This window comes from Halictus rubicundus, chromosome 2, assembly GCF_050948215.1.
Source record: "Halictus rubicundus isolate RS-2024b chromosome 2, iyHalRubi1_principal, whole genome shotgun sequence".
NCBI lineage: Eukaryota > Metazoa > Arthropoda > Insecta > Hymenoptera > Halictidae > Halictus > Halictus rubicundus.
In genome coordinates, this window is record NC_135150.1 from 11860575 (window position 1) to 11883587 (window position 23013).

Consider the following 23013-nt stretch of genomic DNA (forward strand, 5'->3'; position numbering starts at 1 on the left):
ATTTGAATGTGTTTTAGTTTTCAGAAAAACATGAATTTAGATGAAAAATGTGTATAATTGACGATTTTAACATTTCCTTTCTAATAATGCACGAAACGATTATGGCTCTTGAAGATAAGACAAAATATGGGTCGGCTGGAGGGATGAAAAATTCAAGTGGACTATATTATCATAAATTAGCCACACGAAAATCGCCGAAAAAGAAGCGAGTTTGAAACTTCGCATCCTCGTGCAACATTTATTGCGATAATTACTCGGAAACTCTCGTGTCTCGCGGTTAATTCATAAAAAACAGCTTCAAAGAGAACCACAACCGAGTTCCTAATAATATAAAGCAGTATTACCAAGCCTTTACGTGCATTAACTTGCAGAATAACAACTACCATCAAAGTCAAAATGACCCACTATCGTTTGTTGTTCATTTTTGTCGTAGATAAACTGCGGATTTTATGCATTTATAACAAAAATGTGCAAATAAATAACACAAACTGCATTTGCAATTGGTAAAAAAGAAAACAGAATAGTTTCGAATAGTTTAAAAACTTCAACGAAAGTTGAATTCATTGTTGGCAAAAACCATTAAAACAGAGTTATTAAAAACAGTCCAAGGTAGTAGATACAATAAAAGAATAAAAAAAAAGTGTTTTATAACAATTTTTATTTCGTGTACAGTGTAAACCCATAAAATATATCTTATTCGTAGCAAGAGATAATTTGTTATTTAATACGAGCAATAACGGTGTATCGAACAACATTGTAATCGGAGACTCAACCTTTCCCGAGTTACGTTTAATTGTTCCCGTTCGAACCCTGGCCTGAAACAATTTACAGTTCTGCTGCCATATGCATATTTCAGTACCTTGGAACGTACTTCGCCAGTGTACACTAATTAGCGAACCAACCTTCCGCGTCGAAGCACGATTTAAGACGTTGAAATATGCACACCTCGCTAATCATTGGTCCACAGTACATCGAAGGATACTTAACGGGGCGCCACTACCTGAAGGCCGTGGCGTATTATTCGAAAATTTCAGTTTGCGGTTAATCTGGAAGCTAAGTCAATCGGAAATCTCGAAACCAGAGATAAAAAACAACTTTTTTGGAGGAATTTCTAAAATAAGACCTTAAAAAATTTTCCAAATCAATTGCAAGAAATATAAACATCTTCATGCTATATAAACCTTATATCGTCTAAAGCAATAAATAAATAATAATAGACATTTACATATTCCTTCTCCTAATAATTTTATTAGGCCTCAGGCAATATAATCGTGTTTTTCAAATTGTTTGATATTTTCACTGTTTCATGTTTCACTTATTAAACGCATAGAATCCGCAGTCTAGTTACAACAATTACGGTCTCGGCTCGAAACTGTTTCATTCTCGTCCCGTCTATCGTGTCACGCATTTTCCACAATTTCTGAAATTGTTGGACGTTTCCGGTCTCTTTCATTCTGCTTGCAAATATGCAAATACCAAGAGAAAAAACAAACTGCGACTCCTCCCGGGAGTTGAACTGCGCGCCACGGACATGTAATCTTTAACTGGCATCATCTCGGGACGCAAATCCTGGATTGGAAAATGCCACGAGAGACTGTAATACATATTTGAAGGAACAGAAGCAAATGAATTTTCAGTTTATTTCGTTGCGAACAAATAATACCGTAATCCCGATGCAAAATACAGTAATTTATATTCTAATATTTTCATAAAAGGATGCAGCAAATCAAATACTGGATAAAATGGAAAACATTCATGAGTTTTTGTACAATGCAAATTCACTGAAATGCGCAGAATAATAGTGATTTAACTATCGTGTGATTGCAAATGTTTATGCTCGATTTGCAAAGACTTCAGAAAACCTTTCTTGAAGAAAGACCACGCAGTTCATAAAAACAAGGTATCCACCATCTTGCAAATAATGGATTAAGAAAACTGTTATTTTAGAACGTAATTTTGTGCAGGTTGTATTTTATTTTCAATTTAAGCGCGATTTGTTGCTTATTGAACATCATGTAATATATTCTTTAATAATGGAACCCATAGTAATCGTTCGAAGGATTCGAGCGAATGGGGAAATATTTTTCACCAAAATCTGATAGCAATAACTGTACCATTTTCACGCTGTCAAACCTAACAGCAGTATCAAGCATTCTCGAACACTCGTAACACGAGAATAAACTTCGTCGGACGTTCGTGAAATCTCGAAACTGTTGAATTTGACCCGACAGGAAATTTAACTTCGTTCCGCAGGAAATTATTCCAAGTTTAATAACCACTGGCTCGCAACACGTTCGGTTTGTGAGAAAGTATCGTAAATTATCAGGTTGGAAACATTGCAAGAAGCATTCCGTATTAATTAGCAGGGCACGATGAAACGAGCTGGGATTGAATCACCATCGATAACAATATCACGGGAGAAATTGTACTCTGTGCATTTATTAATGAAATTCGTTATGCAATGGAATCTATTTAATCAGAGTAGCCTTTGCAAAAATGTTGCTCGACAGAGGATATTTATTAAACTGAATTCTTTGATTGGTCATTAATATTATATTATATCAGGCTTAACTTCACCGTTAAACTTGCAGTTACTTGCAGCTTGAACTTTAAAGTCTATAGATACAGGTTCTGCGCTTAACGCGTGTTAAAATCGCTCAACTTTAAACGCGCATAACTTTCGAACCAGTAAATTCCTCGCCTTACAGTTTCGATTTTTGGAATTTTCTCGTGAAGACGTACAAGATTATATAGTAAAAAGTTAAAAATTTCTGGGTCGCCAAGGTGAAGTTTAACATTATACTGGGTCAATCAATATTATATCATATAATATTGTATTGAATGGTCATTAATATAATATTATAATCCCACATGTAGGGGACAAAATTTGTCTCGTTTTCAGATTTAAAACTCTATCTCGGAAGTTCTTTTAAAATTTATGGTTCAATGTTTTTCTTTAAAACGAATAACACACGATTAGTAGATACATTATTTGAATAAGTGCTGTTTTTAAAAGTTGTTTCAATGATATTCTAGCAAAAAATCTCATACATTTCGTGTAAGCATTCAAAGATAAATGGCTCCTGTTATTTTTTGAGACGTGAACTGTCATAACTTTTGTGATATATTCCCGAATATTTTGCAGAAAAATTGCAGAGTTGACTGATCGGGAGCTTCCATCATTTAGAGAGAATTCTCCATGTGAATCCCGAATGCTGCTTCATAAATCACGTCCACTGCCGCTTTTTTTCTCATTAGAATGACAATTTAAAATGGCGAAAGTAGAAGGGAAATTCTTCCGATCATTTTTTCTATAAATAGAGGGGTATCTGCGGTGTAATAAAAAGGACGAAAAATTCCGAGATAATCGAATCAGCCTGGGAAACGCCGAGGAAAGACTTAGCGGCGGTGGTACACATAAATGGCGTTTCACGGTAAAAGCAGAATTTCATTTAATTTACGGATAGAAGTTAAGAGACGGCCGTTTTGCTTCCGACTCGTCTAAATTTCAAAACAAATAAAGCAGCTGCGAAAGGGATTCCCGAGGTCCACTTGCACTCTTGAAATTGCCAATTCCACGGGACAAAAGAGGGGGTAGGAGACGAGCAATTGGCGAGGAGGTGACGGGGGAAACTCCACGCTTTGACGTTCGCGAAATGTCTAGGTCGAGGTGTTTAGGAATTGTTGAAACATCTATATTTGCAGATAAAATAATTTAGCGAAGCAAAAACTCTAAAGTTGAGATGTATGATACGGAAAGTGTTCTTTCAACCTCCTTGCATTTTTAGATCCTAACCATTTGCTATATTTATTAAGGGGGTGAACCACCCTAATAATGTAGGTTCACATTTTTCATTAGCGTTTGAAGCTGATTCTGTAGTGAGAACAGATTTTTCCACTTCAAACTGCTGCCATTTAGACAATAATTAAACATTTTGAAAATCCTTATATCATTATAAGGAATAATATATTTTAACATATTAAAATATAATTAATATGTTTAATATATAAGCCTTAATATATTTTAGCTAGTATATTTCTGTAGAAACGAATAACTTTGCCATTTTATAACATTTCGACTTCAAAAAATTAAAACACAGAGCTGCAAAGTATATGTTTATATACAAAAAGAAATTAGAATTTTTCATTGAGTAATTGTCTCCGAAATAAATTGAGGAGTCATACTTATATCATGTATGTGTTGTGTACCTTGCAGAAGAAAAATGTTCACAGTGTTATTATTAGCAGTATTGTTTAACTATGGTTTTAAAATGTTTATTCTTGGCACTGATAAGAATTCAACGTTCTCCTCTAATTATGTTTGCTGGCAACGTACACGGAGTAATTGGTGTTTTAATTAGCGGCAGTGTTAAAGAATGGCGGAAAGACCTGGTCCGCGAATCGAAAGGAGAAATAAATGTGCACCGACTCACCGAGGGAAGTGTCATAAGCGCAAATGTAATCGCTGGTGGTGAATTGAGCGGCGAGGGCGGTCTTGCCAACCCCTGACGCGCCGAGCATGCCGACTTTGTAAGTGGCCACTCGTTCGTTGCTCGTGTCCTCGCCGGCCTCCATGCCAGAAAGCTGCGATGTCAAGCTGAAATAGAAAAAAGAAAGCCCGTTGGAAATCTCTGTCTGTGCTTCCGCCACGAGATCTCGCGGAACCAGATATCGACCGGTCCCCTCGGAAAAGACAAAAAGAGTCCGCGAGGAGAGTTCGCGCGAGAGCTGCGCACGTATTTCTTTGTCATTCTCGAGAGCCCCTTCGCGCCGTTCCTTACCCGCCGGCGAAAAAATGGAATGATGCGAGAGCCGAGGTCGTGGAACTCGAATCTCGAGCCATGCTTTGTGCTTCATGCAGCCCCCGTTAACGGCAAACCGCGAATCTTTGGATTCCAAGGATTCAGAGGCAGGGTTGTGAAATTCTTTGTTGGAAATGGGGACTAATATACCCTGGCATTTTACTTCCTTTGTTTTCTGTATGAAACGTCATTGCGAACTGGAGGTACCATTTAGTCAAGGAACTTGAGCTAAACTTCACTTCAGGAAACCAGAAATTTTCAACTTTTTTTTATGTAATCCTGCAGGTTTTGGCGAGAAAATTCCCAAAATCCAAGTTTTAATCCTACGAGATCGGTAGTTTAAAAGTTATGCGTGTGTATAAATGTGCGATTTTTAGTGTTTTTCGCAGGTAAGGGCGCGACCATATTGGTATGTACTCGAGTATCGTCCAATGAGCGCAGCCGCGAGGAGGTTGGGCGTGGTTAGGTTCGTGCGGGGGGCGGAGAGGGCATGTTTAAACACGCATAACGTTTGAACTGCTGATCTCCTAAGATTAAAACTTGGATTTTCGGCATTTCCTCGGCAAAATCTACAGGATTGCATAAAATAAGTTAAAAATTTCTGGTTTCCTGAGGTGAAGCTCAACCGAAATTACTATTGCCGTCGAATGATCTATTAAAATTCTTCATCATGGTCCGTAGACTTATGAAATAATTGCCAGGATAATGTGTTAAGGAAGAAAATAAATTTCTATTTCGCTCCAGTTTGTTGCAATTCAGGCTTACACTCGACGGTGAGAATTGCATAACGTTCGTTCGTGAAAGCCTCGAATCTTTCATGAGAAATATATTAAGAAAATGTTTGGAATCTCCATTTAGAACTGCAACACGAACAATAAAATTCAAAGGTTTGAGGCTTTCACTCTTCGGCTTCACAATTTTCAGTTTCTTGTTCACTCGGATCTCGGGATGTTTTAACGAACGGCCATAAACCGATTTTAAATGAAACGACTGAGTTATTGCACCTCTCGAGTCAGCTTTCATGGTCCACTTTAGGATTAAATGTCCGCGGCAGACGCACTTTGTTTTCGTAATGCTATAATACTTGATTATGTATGTATAGAGGTCGTGACAAATTCGAATGAAACGATGATAACTCCCACGCTGTCGAGGATGACGAGTGTCCGTGTAGAAAAAGTAATTACCTGACCGCCATCGCCGAGCTGGTGGAATAATATTGTATAGCAGTGCCTTTCTTTTAGAAAGGTCGTTTTGTCAATTTAGATGTAGATGTATGAATAGAAAATCCGTTGATGAAAATGTTAATTTCTTGCGTAACTTCTTGTTGTTTGGTTACTGTTTACGTATTGTTCCGTGTTTCGGAGGGAAGTTATTTATGCCTCGAGCTACGCAGGATATGAATACTGCACAGGTCGGAGGACAGAATAATACAATGCCTTCTTAAAAGAAATTGTTTGCCCGATAAAACAAAACGAAATGGAAGTAGATACTACGATTGTTGTTCAGCAACTAACATAATTATTGTTCCTGGAAATACAAGAAAGAAAATAAAAATCGTTGAGTTCATTGTCAATTCTGTTCGCAAGTCTACTAAGCAGAAATAGTATCAATACAACCTTGTAAAAAAAGAAATTTATTTCATCAAAAGAAGCAAAGTGGTAGGACTAAAATAATTCTTATTCGGTAATTGACACGATCCTAAATGACGTAAGTATAGAAGTAATAAATAAAAGCAACTAAATGGAAAAGAGAAAAGTGAATGAATGAATTGTTCATGTGGTGTTAATCCCTATCGGACCCTACGGCTTTACGCTAGCGACCGTGACGTGAAAGGTGACATACGAGCGAAAAGGGTTAAGCAGAGTAAATCTTTCATGAAACAACCACGAAGGGAAACAAAGCCGAAAGGAAATCGGTGTACGTCACGCGGAAAATTGTAGAGACTAGTGGAAAACCCTGGCATTTGTTAGAAATAGGGGTCTTTTGCCAACTGAAATGAACTTCCTGTCCGCTTCGAAATGCTCGCAATATGTCTCCTCGAACTCATGAAAACTCGCGAGTCTGCTTACTTCGCTATTAGAGATCCAACGCTTCATTTTTTTCTAAAGCAACCAACACACAAATAAATAAGAAGCAATCATCTATCGTGCCTAATCCTACAGGGTGTCCCAAAAATGTAGTACTTCCTGAAAAGGGCCAAGGTGATTTCAAGTAACTTTTTCCTTTGCGAAAATGTTACCCGTGACTTCGTTAAGGAGTTATTAACGAAAAACACGGAGCAATCAGAGCACGGCAACAGTCACGCTGAGTGTAGCGTTGGATTGGCTAAGCCGGAATTCATCCGCTGTAGCCGCGATCTGATTGGTCCGTGTTTTTCGTTAATAACTCGAAAACAAAGCTGCGGAGAACATTTTGGTAAAAGAAAAAGGTGCTTGAAATCGCCTCAGGAATCAGCCTTTTCAAGGAAGTACATTTTTGGGACACTCTGTATATAAGAAAATGTAACAATTGCTTTGTTAGTGGCCTCAGTATTCAAGGATAATGAAACCCTGTTAAGGGCAGCTTTTTAAAAGAATTGTCCAAGTTAAAAAAAGGTATTTAAACAGATTTATTACGAAAATGCATGGTTTGCTGCGCCGACCACAATAACATCAAATTTAATATCGCAAATTATACAGTCAAACCTGTTTTTGTGCGGTCCTTATCTATGCGATTTTTTTTTGTGCGATTTTATTTCATGCGGTATTATAACACCCTTGTAATGTTCTCCTCACAAGAAGATGCGCGTTTTGGACTACGACGAGTAGTATTGAATTATGTGCATTTTGAACATTTCTCCATGTTTAGAATGAGAAATTAAATTTTTTTTAAATGTTTCCATGTGTAATTTAATTATTTATTTTGTTTGGAAAGCACTTTCTCGCTATTTCGTAAATCTTTGACATATTTTCCAAGTGAGATTCTTTTTTATGCGATCGCTCTCCGCCGCATAAAAAAATTTTCTTTAATATGTTGTAGAAAATTATTTGTTTGTGCGGTTTCTGTTATGCGGTCTCTATCTACCGCACAAAAACAGGTTTGACTGTATTCCCTTGAAAATTATGCACGGGTAAATTCGAAAGGAACGAATATCCTTCGTAATGGATTAGTCGAAAGACTCTGCGAACTGAAAATTGGTAGCATTTACGAATTTCCACGGCAACGAGAACGAGGAGGGCACAGTGATTGATAAAACATGGAGGTTATCGCTCAGGTTCGTTTTTAGCTGGGGAACGCGATAGTTACGCGAGCAGAGTGGAAAAAAGGTAAATTAAAACCGGCCAGAAAACCGGTGGAGAAGAGTCCTCGTATTATCAGTATTTCATGCAGGCTTCAGCTGACGTCATTTTATATTCGTACGAAGGTCACTTGAGTTTCATAAAAGTGAAAGATAAAACGGCAGGCAGGCAGATAAAACCTGCAGAGAGGACCCGACCGCGATAAAGAGGATGACTCGTGTTTTGTGCGACTTTAGAAAACGCGATTGTTTGTTGCAAGGTTTTGTTTCCACTTTCTGAATCGTGTCCGTTGTTCCGACGTTATAATATCGAGAGCCGCGGACGTTTGACATTAGCTTTGAAAATTATCCGGCAATTTGTCGCGTTATATGGTGATATAACGTTTCGGTGGATAGCGAAAATTTCGATGGCCTTGGGTCTGAAATGTCGCGGCAAGTGGAATAAGCACGCTTAAAGCAGGCTGGCTGATTACATATGCTGCCGTTCCACGGAATATTTCAGTCGCCGCTTTCGAGAGTTGTTACTTTCATGTTCGCTGGGAATTTCATAAACGTAATCTCGCGATATCGAAAGACAGCGTGGGGCGTTCTCGTCGATATCAAGTTTTTCGACCGAAACACGATTTTCCATTCCTGAACGATCGCTCTCTATTAAAATAAAAAAAGAGCGGCTATTTTAGTAACGATCCTCTTACGTTCTAATCAAACATAAAATGATTTTTAAACGAAACAGAACAATGATTCTTCGTACATTTAATAATGTTACTCGTGCTTTTAAGTCTGCAATCAACAGTTATTCGATTCCCATAATTTTTTAAAATTGTGATTTTTATATTCAATATTTTATTTGAAGTTATCGACGTATCTGAACTCCTTTTAGGATGCTGCACGCGAATTTAATGAGATCACAGCGCGGCGAGGGAAGTAATTAAGTTCGATGGTCGTACTGCATGTACAGGGTGAACCGATTAAAATCTTTCGTTTTGAGGTGAAAAGTGTCGAGCAAAAAATATTTGCCACAAAAGAAGTCGTCACGGGGACGAAAAATCGAGTTTCCTCGTCGGAAAATAGCAGGCATTCTACAAATTCCTCTCGTATTTTTTCCGTTTCTCTGATTTCCAAGAGCAACAACAATTTTATCGATCCACTCAGCGTACAGAATATTCAGCAACCGAAAAGTTTCCTACCATTTTCCCGGGTACACATTCTTTATTATTCTCTCTACCGAGAAATAAAAATTTGATTCGGTGAACAGAGCAGTCTTCCAGAAACACGTTTCACGTCCGTGTCTTCTTTTCACATTCCCTGCAAAATACAAATCAAAGAGTGCCGCGGCAAGTGCACTTCAATGTGTTCGAAAAAAAAGAGAGAGAACCGGAAAATTTTACCCTCGAAAAATCATAGCTCGAACGAGTGGTTCGAACAGTGGAAAACCATCGAAAAGTCGAAATATTTTGACGCGGCTTCAAAAAACGAAATATTTATTCTCCTCCCATTTTTAGTACTCGTAATTTTTACTATTTTCTAAAAGTGTTTACCAAATAAAATCTTGACAATATTACGATAAAGTTTAGAGTGCAAATGTTTATGCAGTAGTAAAAAGTACAATCTTTATTAGTTGCAAGACACAGGTGGCAAATATTCATTCTTTTTACCCGAATTCTTTAGAATAATTTAAGTAGGGATCAAATTTGTATGAAAATAAAAATGAAATGTAAAGTTGTAGGAGGATTAAAAGAATTTAAATAATCGTCTTACTGTGTTATCTATTTTATCTACTCTGGTTTATTAAACGTGCATAAAATCCACATATTAATATAAATCCATATATTAAAAACCATCGAGAGACTGTGGTGGTCTTTTTAAATAACTTGTAGACTAAAATAAAATTTGTGTAAGTCTATTGTAAGACACAGAAGTTAAATCAAAATTTATTTCCTCTTTCACTCATCTTAATAATATTTCGAAAATAATACAACAATATTCCCAAAATTATTCAAACATCGTCACAGTTTTGTATTTTACCTATTCCATAATTGATCTAAATAATAAATATTAAACACCAAAAGATTTTAAGAATACCATTACCTACACAAAGTCTTGATTTAAACCCAATCCTCGGGTCCGTGCTGAGACATAGATCGTGTAGGGCTACTATTTTCTTGTGACCGCGTCGACCGCGCCGAACGTAGAAAAGGACAGCGCGTGTAAACACGAAGGCACACTACATACCGTCGATTAAACCACTAAATACAGGTCAAATTATATCGTGTTTAGTGTCATTTTAATCAGAAAAATGCCACAAATAAGTTGTTGAAAGTCCCGTACAAAAATAATGAAAAATAAAGAAGTTTTTTAATTGGATTGATAGTGGTTCACACCGATATACCCGACGCGGTATTGGATTACGCGGCATGTTTACACTTCACACTGCTCGGCGACCGAGGCACCCCAGTGGAGGGGATAAGCGAACTGACTAAGATCGTGTAGCTGCGTTCGGCTCAGATCAAGACTTTACTGTAGTATGATTCTCGATGACCCTTTACTACAAAATAATTTTTTAAAAAATAATCCCGGTAAAAACGATTGGATTGTGTTCCCGAGAAAATACAAAAATTGCTGCAGACTCTTTTTTTCTTAAATTCTCAGGCGTGAATTGTAATTTCATATAATTGAAAGTTTCACTGAAATAGTAATGGGTAAGTAATGCGTTAATAAAATTATTTTCGACTGGTTTCGTAGAGTCTGTGCGAAATCTTCCTCGTGAATCGGACTGCGTATTAGGTGGTGAGTGGCCAATGAACAAATTGGCCGATAATTCGCGATAATGGCAGATAATGGGGACGATTTCGATTGGTCGATTAGCAGGTCGGCTTTCACCGAGCGTTTACACCTCGATGGCATTCCACACGGTTGCCGCCTGCTCGACGTTCTTCATAATTTTCGCAATTTTTCCCCGCAGAAGAGCACTTGCCGAGATTAGATCTTGTTTCGCCGCAATCCACCCACCCTCGCGCAGCATAACCTTTCGGGATTCGAGGACGATGGGCACCGCGGCGGAAGATCATGCGAGTCGGACGAGGGGAGAATCGCGAAAAAGAAAGCTGAACGAGGCCACTCTAATCTCTTTAACCCCTGGGCTAACAATGGCAACGTGACAGCTCTTGGCCATTTTGGTCCATCCGTGAAACTTCGTTTTATATTATACACAGACACAGCGGATCTTTATCCACAATACAAATTTTCTGCCTGAATTGCAACAAACTGGAGTGAAACAGAAATTTAGTTTCTTTCTTAATCGGCTTAATGGGTTGAAAGTAATATAACGGTATCTTTAAATTCTTCTAATGTTTTTAAATTTTCTACCTGAATTGCAACAAACTGGAGTGAAACAGATTTTCTTTTTTTTTAATAGGCTTAATAAGTCTAAAATAATATAATAGTAATTTAATCTAATGTTTCACATTTTCTACCTGAATTCCAACGAACTGGAGTGAAACCTGAGATCGAGTCTTAACGAAGTCATAATAATAAATCTTCTATCAGGAACATGTGTGTCCTTTTCCAAAATGCCACACCAAGAAAATGACACTGCATATTAAAGGCCCCATTTATTCTGCTCAGAGATGAATATAAATAAAGCAAAGGTTAGTCGAAAATATTATAAACAGGGATCGTTTTAGAAACTGGATGATCCTGACTCACCCACGGTACTGTTTGTACGGCTGTTATCGTTCGTATCGTCCCACGTTCCTGAACGCGGTCTGTAATCGGCTGGCTGGCAATTACGTCCGCGCCGCTAATTACTCCGTGGGAGGAAGGTAAGTGCTAAGTTTTGGCAACCTGGCCGATTTCGCGCGATTCCGGCGTTCAAGGTATGGAATTTAATTAGTCCGCGCTCGCGCAGGGTTCGACGCCCCGGGGGAATTGAAACCTTTTGACTCCGTGCCAGCCGCGGTTCAATTCCCTTGATTTTGTTTCTTCGCAAACCACCCTCTCACTTTTCTCTTTGCTTTTCCCTTTGCTTTTCGCTCGACAATCTCGTTCGAAATATTCGAGCAACGGGACAAAGATGTATTAGACTTGACCACGCAGTAACAGCCCCCGAGTTATTTTTGCAAGGTTTTCAGCAATTTTTTTTTTAAATTCCTGGCACTTTCTGCGTTACAATTCTTTTCTGGTAATTCGTTTAGATACCTACTCGTCACACACAGACATTTTTTACACTGTTTTAATTAAATCTTTCTCGACTACAATAAAAACGTGCCTGGGCATTTCAATCTCGTCAACATATAAAATAATATCTTCTTCATTTCTTTTTTGCAATAGGAAAATGAACAATATTCCCCGCAATCGTCACTTCGCGACACAGAGTGAACGGATTGTTCTAATTAATATGCAAAACGTTGCGAATTTACATATCGCAATGAATTCAGAATGACACAAATTACTGTGAAATTTAGTCGACTACGACAAACTGGAAACACTGTACATATAATAAACTATAAACTATACTCTAGCGAGCTAATTGGTATCGTCACTAAATTGAGGTCTATTGTCGAGTTTCCAGCGACTGGATTCCAATTAAAAAAATTGAAATGAAATTTCACGATGCACTTGCACATCGCCTTTTCCTCCATGCAAGTTTTGTAAAAAAAGTTACATTGGAGAATAATTGCAATGACCTCAAACTTTCCGTGCTTATTTATTCAGGAGCCACTCGGTAAAGTTGTGTCGTTAATTTCTTTCCCACGCGGTCGCTTCATCGGTGAATCAGGTTTGTTACTTGCTTGTTTTAGATTCCCTCTATAGTTCGCCAAGTATCAGTTATTTTTTATTTAACGACGATGTTCAATGGATGTTCTATTTTATGCACAGTGCTTTCGAAACTAACCGGAGAAAATATTTAGTTTTAGATCTTTAAAAAACTGTAATTTAATATTCAGTTGCTGTTTTCTGGACGTTCTTGTTGCATTTGAAAAAATAAGTGGCGCCAAATTTGAAATGCCACGTGTTTCACATTTCTGCTTACGACAATTTAAATTTTCATTAAAATAAATTTATTCATTCGACATTTCACAAAAATTAATATTCATATTATTTTCCTCAACTAAAAATTGTATTACACCTTCCATTAAAATTTCACTGAACTATTTTCCTTAATAAAGAATCCACACACCCAACGAAGTAACACAATTTTCAAAACAAAAATCAACTCACTGGCCATCAGGATCACCGAAGATCCTCAATGAAAATTTCTCACTGTGCCACGAAGACAATATATTTTTGAAATATTTTTTTAAATCCCGAGAAATTATTAGATTACATTACTTCCCGCGATTGAAATTGCTGTTGCTATTGAAAAATTCGTTACGAAATTCTTAGCTATAAGATTTTTTTAAAATTGTGGAACAATCACTAGTACACAATATGTTATGAAAGAAAATGAATTATTTAAGTTCGTTGCAATTCCACTAGAAAAACGTGCATTTTGCCTAACTACCCACGGTCTAGTGATCACTATGATTTTATGTGACAGGAGCTAAAGTAAATATTCTCGATCCAAAACTCGCGTGATCGTGGGAGTGACACGGTCATCGTTGCGTGCCTAATTTTTAACGAGCCGGTCGCCGAGGCGTGCATCGAAAATGATCAAGTATAATCGAGGGAGCGCAAGGACAGAGCACGACAGAGCGACGCGTAGAGCTCGGTAAGGCGAGATGACAGGTTCGGGTAAACAGTTAGCCGGTAGTTAATTAATTCTCACCTGAGCAATCTCGCCTCCCTGGTGCTGCTGCAGCTAGTGCCGGAGGATGTGACACTGTTGATGCTCCTGCTACGGCGGCTCTTCAACGAATCGCCGAGGTTGTAGACCCCGTTCGCTGTTATAGAAAACGATCTCAGCCTGTAATATTCCACGCCATCCTCGGTTTCACCCTCTTCGGCCCTACCGGCGCCGCCGCGTTTCGTTTCAGCAAGCATCGGCTGCAACAGGAAAAATTAACTCTGTCAATTGATACGGTTCCTCGTAAAGGGCATCATCCCTCTCCTCTACGAATGTCCGTAGATCTGTCCCACACAAACACTTTTTCTCTATATAAGCAACGCTCAGCAGATCACGACCCTCGTGATTGGTCATCGGCGAAAATATAACCGAGAGTGATCTGTGAAGAGCGTTCTTCCGGCTTTCGCGAAATTAATGCGATGCTTACACATTTTTTTTTTCAACGAAACTAGTAAGTATGTCGGATAATTGATTTGCGAGATTCTGTTTGTGCACCCTTGGAGAGCTTATAGGAATTTATTTCGTGGAAGGGTGATCATCCTGTTGGAAATTATAGCAGTTCGATCAGGATTTATGACTAGGTTTATTTGGTTCGATGAAATTGAAGCTTTCACATTTTTTTTTAACAATCTGAGAAACGTATTGGGTTCAAATTGTGTGATATTGTTTGGGCATCCTTGGAGAGCGTGTAGGAATTTATTTCGTGGAAGGGTGATCATCCTGTTGGAAATGATAACAGTTCGATCAAGATTTAATACAAGGTTTATTTGGTTCGATGAAATTGAAGCTTTCACATTTTTTTTTTAACAATCTGATAAACGTATTGTGCTCAAATTGTGTGATATTGTTTGGGCATCTTTAGAGAGTGTACAGGAATTTTTTTATGTAATAATAATGATCTTTTTCGAAGTTATAGCAATTCAATCAGGACGAGGTCATTGCGCTTTGATGAATTGCGTTGTTTATGAACGGAGATGTTCGGACATTTTTTGTAGTATACCTAATAAAGGTATCGGATTGAATCTATGCGATCTTGTTTATGAACCTCTAGAGAGCATACATGAATTTTATGTGACGCCAATGACGCTGTTCAAAGTTATAGCAGTTTTATCAAGATCACTTTAATGGTACTTCGTCTCCTTATCGAAGAAAATTGTAGGCATGATCGCCATCGTAAAACCAGTTTTCTTAGAAATGATCCAAGAGGGAAATCTTCTTAATTTTTATGTTACTATATAATGTACCGGTAGCTTTAATGTTTATAATGGTATTATTACTCGATTTTGTAGGGAGGACAGATTTTTTCCATTTGGTTTAAATAAGGTGCAGACACTTCTAGGTCAAAGCATTGCTTCACAGCAGAGTTGTTTACTATGGCTTCTGTCCGTTCGAACACATGGGAACAGCTCTGGAGGATTTCTCCTAATGTCACTGGGATTTTCTACTACCTATTGAAACTTTCCACGCGTAAAGAAGCGTCTCCTTATAGTTATGTCATCGTAGTTAAAGTTTCCGTCTTGAAACTAGAAAGAACAGTATCGAAAGCTCATTGACTCATTGACTCGTTGACTCGTTGACTCGTTTACGAGAAATTCGTCGAATTGTTCAGAGAGTAGTGGGCCAACTACGGTGAATCACAGTTAGAAACTTATGCGCTAGTTACGAGAGTCGGCGGTGGCTGTACACCGCTCTGCATCAGCGAATGGGTTATCATTAACTTCATTCCGCGTGAACTGTTTCGAGAAGGCGGCACCAAAGCCGGGGGAATTAACGAATTGCCAACTCTCCTCGGTCGAAGGATTCTGTGCACTTCATTATAGGCCAAGAATTGCTAAACCTAAACCAACATGTTTACAATTTGCTGTTAATATTAAACAATATTTTTCATGAACAACTTCAAAACGCATGATGTGTTTGAAAGTTTTTGATATGTCTTCGTACGTCAAAGGGTTAAGCTTCGCAAAATTAATTCATAAACGATTCTGTGGTCGTTCTGGGCCTCCAGTAACTCGCAATAAAAATGACAAAATTGTATGCCAGCCACCAAAAGAACTTTTGCCGAGCAGGATTGATGATTCATAAGACTACGGGGTCCAGAGAAAAGGAAAGAGCTCCGAGCTTTTCGCGATGGAGGCTGGATAAAGGCTTCGAGACGACGTTGCCCGGCTTGTTTGCGATAAAAATTGCCTTATTGATTCCTTCCCAGCGTCGACGACAACGGCACACGGGTCTCTAATATTGCTCGCGACGTATTGTCATAAATATACCAAAAGATAACAGGCGTTCTTTGTTACTCGAAGCCTTTGTGCTCCCGCACACAATGCCGTATGAAAGGTACGTGTCGATGAACAGTAAACACGTGCGTTTGATGTCCGCTTCTTTTTCACGGTGTGCCTCGCGAGTGTTTTATTGCGCCTGTATCTTTGTGCGACGCGCGATCGCTAGATTCTGGACGTTTATGCGTTTTAGACACTGTTTTACTATGCGGAACACTGTAAAAAAAAATGTTATATCTCCGCTTGTATATTATCGCGACCACGGTGATGCTTTTTACGAGGGAAATGAGCTTCTGATGTAGTTCTGTGTGTAGTATCTTTAAAAATTTTCCAGACGGAAGCTGCGAACGCATTCAGTTGAGTGAATTTCATTTTTCGAAGGTGCAGTCATTTTTTTTAATTTAAAGAAATTGTGGCAAAATATTAATATTTTATTAGATGCAGTATCAAAGAAAATATAAGCCTGAATATTTTCTTGAGACGATCACAAGGATTCTTGTAGAGCAATGTGAAAAGATTACAACCCTCGCTAGTTTATTAGAACAATATCAACATCGAGCCATCGGCAACTTCACAGTAATTCAATGGAGCCTCAAGATCCGGTCACAAAAATGAATTCTATCTTTTCCGCAGGATCTTAAGTAACAAATTCGTGGATGTTGGTTCCCATCGACTCCGATACAGAAGGACAAAGTCTTTCTAGGTCTCAGCAGGCAGGTTACATTATCGATGTGAACGCTATATCCGGAAGAACCCGTGAGGCGCAACAAAGGCGAGAGAGTGCATCGGGAACGTAGAAAATCCAGCCGGTGATAAAAACCGAATTACAATGGGAACCGAAAGATTTCACGGGAATCCATCAGGATTGATCTTTCAATACGTCGCGGAGGAGCGAGCTTATCGTATCGACTCTAGCCTAACAATGACGTCCGACAGATTTCTCGTCCACGTTCTCCAGATCAACGGGTTTCTCGAGTAAAAGGATGGAGAAGGGCGAAGAGAATTGGAGATAGCGGTCTCATGAATTTGGAAAGTTTGGGATCCGGATGTGGAATTATTACAGGGGAGCGTTTCTCAATGTTCCACCCATTTGACCATTTTGAAACTTTCACACACTACAGTTACGTGACAGAACATTATTTCCAATTTTTTGGAAAGTGGTGACTCAAAGCGGCGTTTGTGAAAACCACCCTTGAGAAATAATGTTTTTCAACCCTTAATAACTGATTTTAAATTTTGAAAAAATAATCACGAATAAAGCTAGTTTGCAGCTTCGTTTTCGCTTTTGTTTCATCTGGATATCTTGAGCAGTAATTGAGAAAATAGAAGGTAAAGCGTTCATACTTTTCATCCCTATATTAAATGAAAGGGTAGACATCTGAAATTTTACAGAATAGGTTTAGCAGACAAAAAAAAAATGAAAATCGGCGTGGAGATCGATTGTCCATGGTTGTCCTGCTAGACCCTTCAACTCTTATGTCAATAACCAAAATTCTGAAGTCAAAAAATCTAAAAAGTCGAAAACAATAAAAATTTAAGTTCGAGAATAAAGATCCTTAATGCCGGTCGTGTTGGTAACAAACCGTATTGCCGTTGGAGGGCTAAATTCATAAAAAAAATGTAACCAGTTTCATATGCATAAAACGAAAAAAATTATGTAACATGTTCCGAGTGCAAAGGGTTAAAAAGATACCTGTGTACTCCGTTATTGACAGAAGGGTTCACTGAGCGCTGCTTTGTAGCAGACGGAATCCGAGAATTGCAACTTTAGAACATTTTTCGGACATTCGTGTCTCCTCCGACGGGATCCTCCACTCGGTTGCTTGACTTTGGCGTACATACAGGGTTCGGGAAACTTTCGAGTAAACTGGCCCGACAAGATTGCCCCGAAAGAAAGAACTTAGTTCGGAACCAAGCACAGTGAGTTACTCGAATCCATCGGTGACCCGCGCGATTTTTATCGAAATTCTTTGGGACACCGCTTGTACGGAGTATCCCAGTTATTCGTGGCATGATCTACGGTAAAAACTGCGCCGAAAATGTAGAATCGGAGTTCTTCTTATCAAGTTTCAGTTTCGAGAAAATAGGGCTTAAAGGTTTAGCGAACTCGAAGCTCGGAAATAAGACAATAAGCTTTCTGTATTTATGGTATTCGGAAATGTATATAAGAAACTATTTACGTTAACAAGAATTATTCAAGTTCACATTTTACTTTTAAAGAATTTTTTAATCGATGGAAAACACATTTTTGTTATTATAGTTTTCACAAAATCGAATGTGAAGATAAGAATTCGAATAAAGATCCACAGTGTAGATTAGCTCGTGATCGGTTACAGTGTCGGAAATGTTTATTGGATTACTCGAATATTGAATATCGTAATTATTCGAACTAATTTCAATTATGTTAATTTGATTTAATGAATGTGTTACCTCGTTATTTGAAACAGGAGATAAATAAGATAATACGATTGGGTATAATTTAAGTACATTTTTGTCGAGTATTTGTTATTTTAGTTGCAGTACTGAATATCACTTTTTTATTTGTACAATTAGGTAATGTTAAATTTTGTTCTGTTCTAACAAAGAATGCCAAGTCTCGTTAAAAATTTGGATGGTTTAATTTCTCTGTACAATAAAAGGGAAACGCTGATGTTGCTAGCAGGCGTCACAGGAAATTAGGCTGACACGCGAGACGTCAGTTCGCAGCGATGCCAGAGCTAATTCGCATAATGGTTGTCTCGATGCAACGGGATTCACTTTGACCCTAATCTCCGGTTCGTAAGTCTGCCTCGAAGATTACAGAGTCCTTATTGGGTCATAGGACGTTTAAAAGATTGATTCAATTGAGGCCGCGAAATATATCAACTAAAAGGATGACCACCGCTGGCATAAGTTCTTAGAAACCGTATCGCATAATACAGGTCACAAGTTACTTCTTAAGAATTCTATTTACGAACATCGTTGGAAAATGAAAACATGTGCTTTCAAGCGTTTCACAAGACGCCAAAAAAAAAAAAAAAAAATTGTTACACAATTTTAACGTGACTCGCGTAAGACAAACGTAAACATCGTTCAATATTACTGTATTTTATAAAACTTAATTTCTCATTATCCATTGCTTAACACGTTAAGTGTTAAATATCAACCCCAGAGATTCTTACAAAATCAGAGTAATTTAATTAATGAAGCCAAAGAAACTAGAAATTTAAAATATATTAGACAATTATTTGCAAAGAATTTGTTTTGCCTTTAGTCTGTACCGATCGTTGAAGTGGAAACACGTATTCTTTTACAGTTTTCGATAAAGTAGCATGTGTTCAAAATATTCTAAAAAGTATCATTATTTTTGCAACCCTGTAATAAAATGGCGGCGTCCGTACCTTCCGAGGATCATATTCGTCATTGCATACTTTTTCATTTTCATGCGGGATTTAATGCAACGGTAACAACAAAGAAAAGTTGCGATGTTTATGGAGATGTATTGAAGGTCAACAAGTGTCAACGTTGGTTCAGAAGGTTTGCTGCTGGTGATTATGATCTCTCTGACAGGCCTCGAAGTGGACGACCAGTTCAATTTGATAATGACACCCTAAAGTCTCTAGTGGAAGCTGATCCAAAATTAAGTATACAAGAATTATCGAGAAGCCTTGGGTCCACATGGTCAACTATACAAAGGCACCTACACGAAATGGGAAAGGCATATAGGCAAGGAATATGGATACCGCATCAATTATCTGAGACCAACAAGAATATTCGTCGATCAATCTGCACTTCATTGCTATCCAGATTTCGTGGAGATCCATTTCTTAGCAGAATCGTTACCGGAGATGAAAAATGGATTCTTTATGATAATATAAAGCGTTCCAAGCAACGGCTTTCTGCAAATCAAACCGCAATATCAACCCCTAAACCTAGCTTATCACGTAGAAACGTGTTGCTGTGCATTTGGTGGGACTGTCGTGGCATAATTCACTTTGAGTTGTTGATACCTGGAGAAACAGTTACTGCTGAGTTGTATTGTCAGCAATTACAACGACTGTATTCAGAACTATTGAAAAAGAGGGCTTCTTTAGTCCACAGAAAAGGTGTAATACTGCAAATTGACAATGCCTGGTCCCATACAGCGAAACTCACTCAGGCAAAAATCAAAGAATTGCAATGGATAGTTTTACCGCACCCTTCGTACTTACCGGATATTGCTCCCTCTGACTATCATCTTTTCAGATCTCTGGAGCATTATTTAAGAAATAAAACATCCACTTCTGTAGAAGATGTAAGGAGGCACCTTGAGTCATATTTTGCTTCACGAACTCTGGATTTCTATGACAGGGGGATTGAAAATTTGCAGGAAAGATGGCAAACTGTCCCTGATAATGATGGAGATTATATAATAAATTAAGAAATGAATTTACTACAAAGTTTGTTTTAGATTTCAAAATAATTGATTACTTATGGGTCCCCCTAATATTATAGGGGATGCTGTCTTAACCCTTTTGAATTCAAAAGACTTCAATAAAATTCGGTTCATCTGGATATCTTATAATAAAAATGAATTTATAAACCCAGTCAAAAATCACTGTCAGTCATATGTGACTGACGTGGCAGTCAACGTGTTAATTCTTTTGCACCAATTTTGCTTTATGTGTACAGAAATATATAATGAAAGTATTATAGTTTAGTTTAGTATTATATATTATGTGTAGAGAAATATATAAATATATAATATAATGTGTACAGAAATTTTGTATTAAAGATCGACTGCAGCGACGTATGCATTCCCACAAAAGTCTTCAGAAGTGCTCGATGAAATGTCCAGATAAAATTATGAATTTATTTATTGAAACTGTTATGTATGAAAAATGGGGAAAATTTATCGACACAATTTCCCTGTAAATTGCCGAGAAAAGGGTGTAGGTTGTCACGAAGGTTCCGAGTAAAAGCGATCAGTGTAACGAAGATACGATCTCGGTGCCGGCGAGTCCCGACTTCCGGCGAAGATTGTAATCAGAAACGCGAGCAACGAGCGGGGAATGAAAATGTGAGAATTTTCGCAACGGCCAGGCACGTGGACGAAAGCGTGAACCTGCGACACGAACGCGCGAAATAAATTTATCAGAGATTTAAGCCGACACGCGACCGTCCGCAAAACCAATTGCTCGAAACGCACCGAGTCTTTTCGCCGGCACTGTAAATAAAATGGCGCACGTGCTGCTACATCAACGCACGCGAAATGAGCAAATCATTCTACCCGGGAGGAGAGAGGGGACGTAGTTATTGCAACGAGAGCTGTTCCTCGAATCGAACGGGAATTTGCGTTGCGATCTCCCCCGATCCCGATAAAATATAAATATTAATTATTTGCCGTTTGCCCGTTTCGTGCGCTGTCATTCGATTGTCACAAACCCTCCGGGTAAATGTCCACGATCGTGTCCCAGTAACGTCGTTCACATTATTGACAACTGCGAATGAAATTGTACACAATGAAACTGCCTTACCGGAAGTATTAATATTTTACGCTAGAGCTGCTCCACATGCCTATTACAACGCGAAATTTAGTGACATTTTGCCAAAAAATCAACTGTCTCATATTGTCTTATGTTGAATGCTTATTGCTTTCTAAATATCCATCAACCTTGAAAATGAAAAAATTAATAAAATTTAATAAATACTATTACTGTAATAAATGGTTGAAGTTGGAAGTTTTGAAGATAGCCTTTCTCATGGAAAAAATTGCTTTTCTTCTTTGAGATGCCCTGACGATCCTTTTTAATATTTTCCTTTCAATTGTTTTTTTAAATGAAAGTCTTATCTTTAAGGTGTAAATTACCATTGCCGATTAAAAATTACTATTCATAATGTATTAAACATGTTATGCCAAATGCAATGTAGAAAATTTTCAAAATTCTCAAGACTTTGCAAGCAATATCTTTTGTATCATACGAGACCATAGAATTTTACAAAATGCAGTATTTTCAGCATACTTTCTTCTACACAATCATGTAAGAATTATTTCCCATCTCGTTCCATATCACAAGGTATTATTGTTTAAAGTCGGTGCGGCTATGCGTATAGGTTCTCGGATACCTCAGTATACTTTATCCATTAGTTCAGTATATCTTCTAAGACAGAAGAGATCGTGGAATTTTACAAAATGAAATATGTTCAGCACACTTTCTTCTGTATAATCGTGCAAGAATTATTTCCAATCTCGTCCAATATCACGCGTTATTCATATTCTTTATTTGATATCTATTGAAATTATAAATTCAGTTATATATATAGATATAGAGCGAATAAAATATATTGTTTAATTTATGGCTGCGCCTTTTTTTATTCTTATCGTGGTTCTATCAAATTCCCGTCTACACGTGTAACGAAAATTTAAGCCTCCCATTGGCTATCTGAAAACCAGTTAATCGGTGGGAAATAATAGGCGTCCCGGGAGCAATTTGTCGGCAATTGGGAAATCGATTTCGATATCGCGATAATTACGCACTTAAATTGGCACAATCGATGGTCTTGTTCGGCGAGTAATCGTGTTATTAATAAAAGACATTGAAAAAGATTGTATTATCCAAGTCATCGCAGACATTGATTGCTAACGAAGTAAATATTTGAACTAAATAGATTTTCCGTTCACGGAACAATTCCTTAGTCCCGAGCCTTAATTCCTCCGGGATTAATTACGATCTCGCTTAGGAACGCGAGGAGCATGATTACGCTACAACGGAAAATAATTTAAAAAAAATGTTATTCAAAGGAATTTTTCATTATCCCGTACTCTTCCGAAGGTGACATTAAAAAATCGTATTCAATCCAGCAAAGACATAAGATATTTACGAAAGAAAAATGAGTATGAGCAGAGAGAAATTT

General features: G+C 37.9%; 1 protein-coding gene across 5 annotated transcripts in view; it reads right to left on the reverse strand.

Moving 5' to 3' along the window:
* The window catches only part of LOC143365286 (uncharacterized), a 77130-nt gene that overhangs the window by 24505 nt on the left and 29612 nt on the right, over positions 1 to 23013 (reverse strand). For all 5 annotated transcript variants that reach the window (XR_013084523.1, XR_013084524.1, XM_076805331.1 and 2 more), the window contains 2 exons: positions 13847 to 14064; positions 4434 to 4597 (listed from right to left, as the gene is read on the reverse strand). Coding sequence is in view for 3 of the 5 variants with exons in the window: in XM_076805331.1 (XP_076661446.1) it covers positions 4434 to 4597; positions 13847 to 14064 (382 nt within the window). In the remaining 2 variants the exon portion in view is untranslated. The remainder of the gene's footprint in view (positions 1 to 4433; positions 4598 to 13846; positions 14065 to 23013) is intronic.